Genomic DNA, 1911 nt, shown 5'->3' with positions numbered 1-1911 from the left:
AGGAATGCCCTTTGTTCCTCTGTCATACAGAGACATTTTTGCACTTTCTATAATCAGAACAAGGAATTAAATTAATATCAGAGAAAATATACATCTTTTAAAGAAAACAGGCACACCTGGGCTAAGATTTTGTAAAGGTTAGTGTCCCAAAACTAACTAACCCAGACAAGTGTCTGCGGATGTACCTTAGGTTCACAAACCACGGGCGTTCCTTTCTCCCTCAGTCCCGTACACACGTGTGGGTGAGGACACGAGCAGTTCCCCGTTGTTCGTCCAACCCAGCTGTCGTTTTTGGGAAAAGATCCGTGTGGAAAACAGACTCTGCTTTGGTGCCTGGGCACCGAGCAGGGAGGCAGAGGTGAAAGATTCCCTCAGCTGCGCGCTCCTATCTCCTGGCTGACGTAGTGACATGTCGAGGCGACTGAAGGGATTTCCGAGCTAACTAGAGCCCAGCAAAAATTATTTTTCTTCAGCTAAGAGTTAGAGGTGGGTAATCAGAAACGGGGTAAAAGCCGCGGTGGGCTGACCCAGTATGAGTTTGGCCTTTTAGTCTTCAGCAACAAGAAATAAGTTTCAGGAGGACTGTGCTATTTTTTAAGGGCGAATGAAAGCGTCATGTTTCGTTTTCGTTCTACAGCTGCATGAGATAGCCTTGCCTGTGCCCCACAGAGGCTGCGGCGGGGGGAGCTGCGCGTTCGCAGAGGCAGGGGGCACTTCAGGGCTCTTTCAGCAGCCTTCAGGAGGGCCCTTACCCTTCACGGGTCAGCTGCCCCGTGAACCTGAGCTCTGTGCGCTGCGTGTCCGCGGGTCAGGGGTCTTGTGGAGGACGAGGTCGCTGGGCACCATCGTAAGGAAGTTTCTAACAGCTTCGTTCCTCCTCTGAGACCCACTGGGTTTCTCGCTGCTCCTGTGAGGAATTCCTGGAAGGCAGCATCACTAATTCAGAGGAGGGTCACACTGCTGGGAGATGCTTGCCAGTGTATGTCTTCGGTGAGACACATCAAGAGTGTTACAACAGGGAGAAATGAATTTTAAGAGGATTCATCAATACTTGCTTTTGCGTTGGATGCTTCCCCCAATCTTCTCTAAGCCTTTTCAACACAAGAACCTGCAGGATTCGAGCTTTGTTTTGCCCCTGCAGCTCTCCTTTCAGCTCGCTCTCATCTGTGGAGTTGGGAGGGTCAATGATTTCATGCTGAGATGTTTCGAAGATAAAGAGTGCCGGACAGGCAGCATCTACTCGGATCACTGCGGCCACAGTAAGGTTTAAAGTAGCTAAGGAATGTCCCTGACTGGAGTTTAATTTACAATTTTAGTAGCACTTCTACCTCTCTCGGGACATTTTTGCTGTGAAGCTTTTATATCCTGAACATCACCTGGGCCGGAATAATTTCATTAAGTATGGGAACCTAGTGATGGTGAATTGGATCCATTTGTGTTAGAAGATAATTTCCCATGCAGAATAAGAGTGCGGTTCATTTTTTGTCATAATGATGCCATTTTAGTTTTATTATCTCTTGTTTTGTAAGCTGCCCTTTACTCTTAGGTGTCTTTATCAGTGCTCTCCCAGTTCCAGTTTGATGAAGCACACTGCAAAATGACCTTTGCTTTAAGGCTTTAGGGAAAACTGTTTCTGGTGAAGATAGATGGTTGCTGTGGGTACGCTTATGCCCCAAAGAGCTCCGCCACACACTGCCTGCTCTTCTTTCCCAGGTAGCTATAGATTTCACCGCCTCGAACGGCGACCCCAGGAACAGCTGCTCGCTGCACTACATCCACCCGTACCAGCCCAACGAGTACCTGAAGGCGCTGGTGGCTGTCGGGGAGATCTGCCAGGACTACGACAGGTAAATAACCGCCCGGGTAACCGAGTCGTCTCTGGGAAGTGGTGTCCCAGTGAGAAATCAGTGC

The 1911-nt window shown here is 49.0% G+C and overlaps 1 protein-coding gene across 1 annotated transcript in view; it reads left to right on the top strand.

The window, feature by feature from the left end:
- Positions 1-1911, top strand: part of CPNE4 (copine IV) — a 112238-nt gene that overhangs the window by 81708 nt on the left and 28619 nt on the right. The window contains exon 10 of the mRNA XM_010141384.1: positions 1714-1847. Within this exon, the coding sequence (XP_010139686.1) occupies positions 1714-1847 (134 nt within the window). The remainder of the gene's footprint in view (positions 1-1713; positions 1848-1911) is intronic.

The sequence above is a fragment of the Buceros rhinoceros genome, unplaced genomic scaffold, assembly GCF_000710305.1.
Source record: "Buceros rhinoceros silvestris isolate BGI_N320 unplaced genomic scaffold, ASM71030v1 scaffold3098, whole genome shotgun sequence".
In the NCBI taxonomy this organism is placed as follows: Eukaryota; Metazoa; Chordata; class Aves; order Bucerotiformes; family Bucerotidae; genus Buceros; species Buceros rhinoceros.
This window is presented reverse-complemented; position numbering and strand designations above follow the sequence as displayed.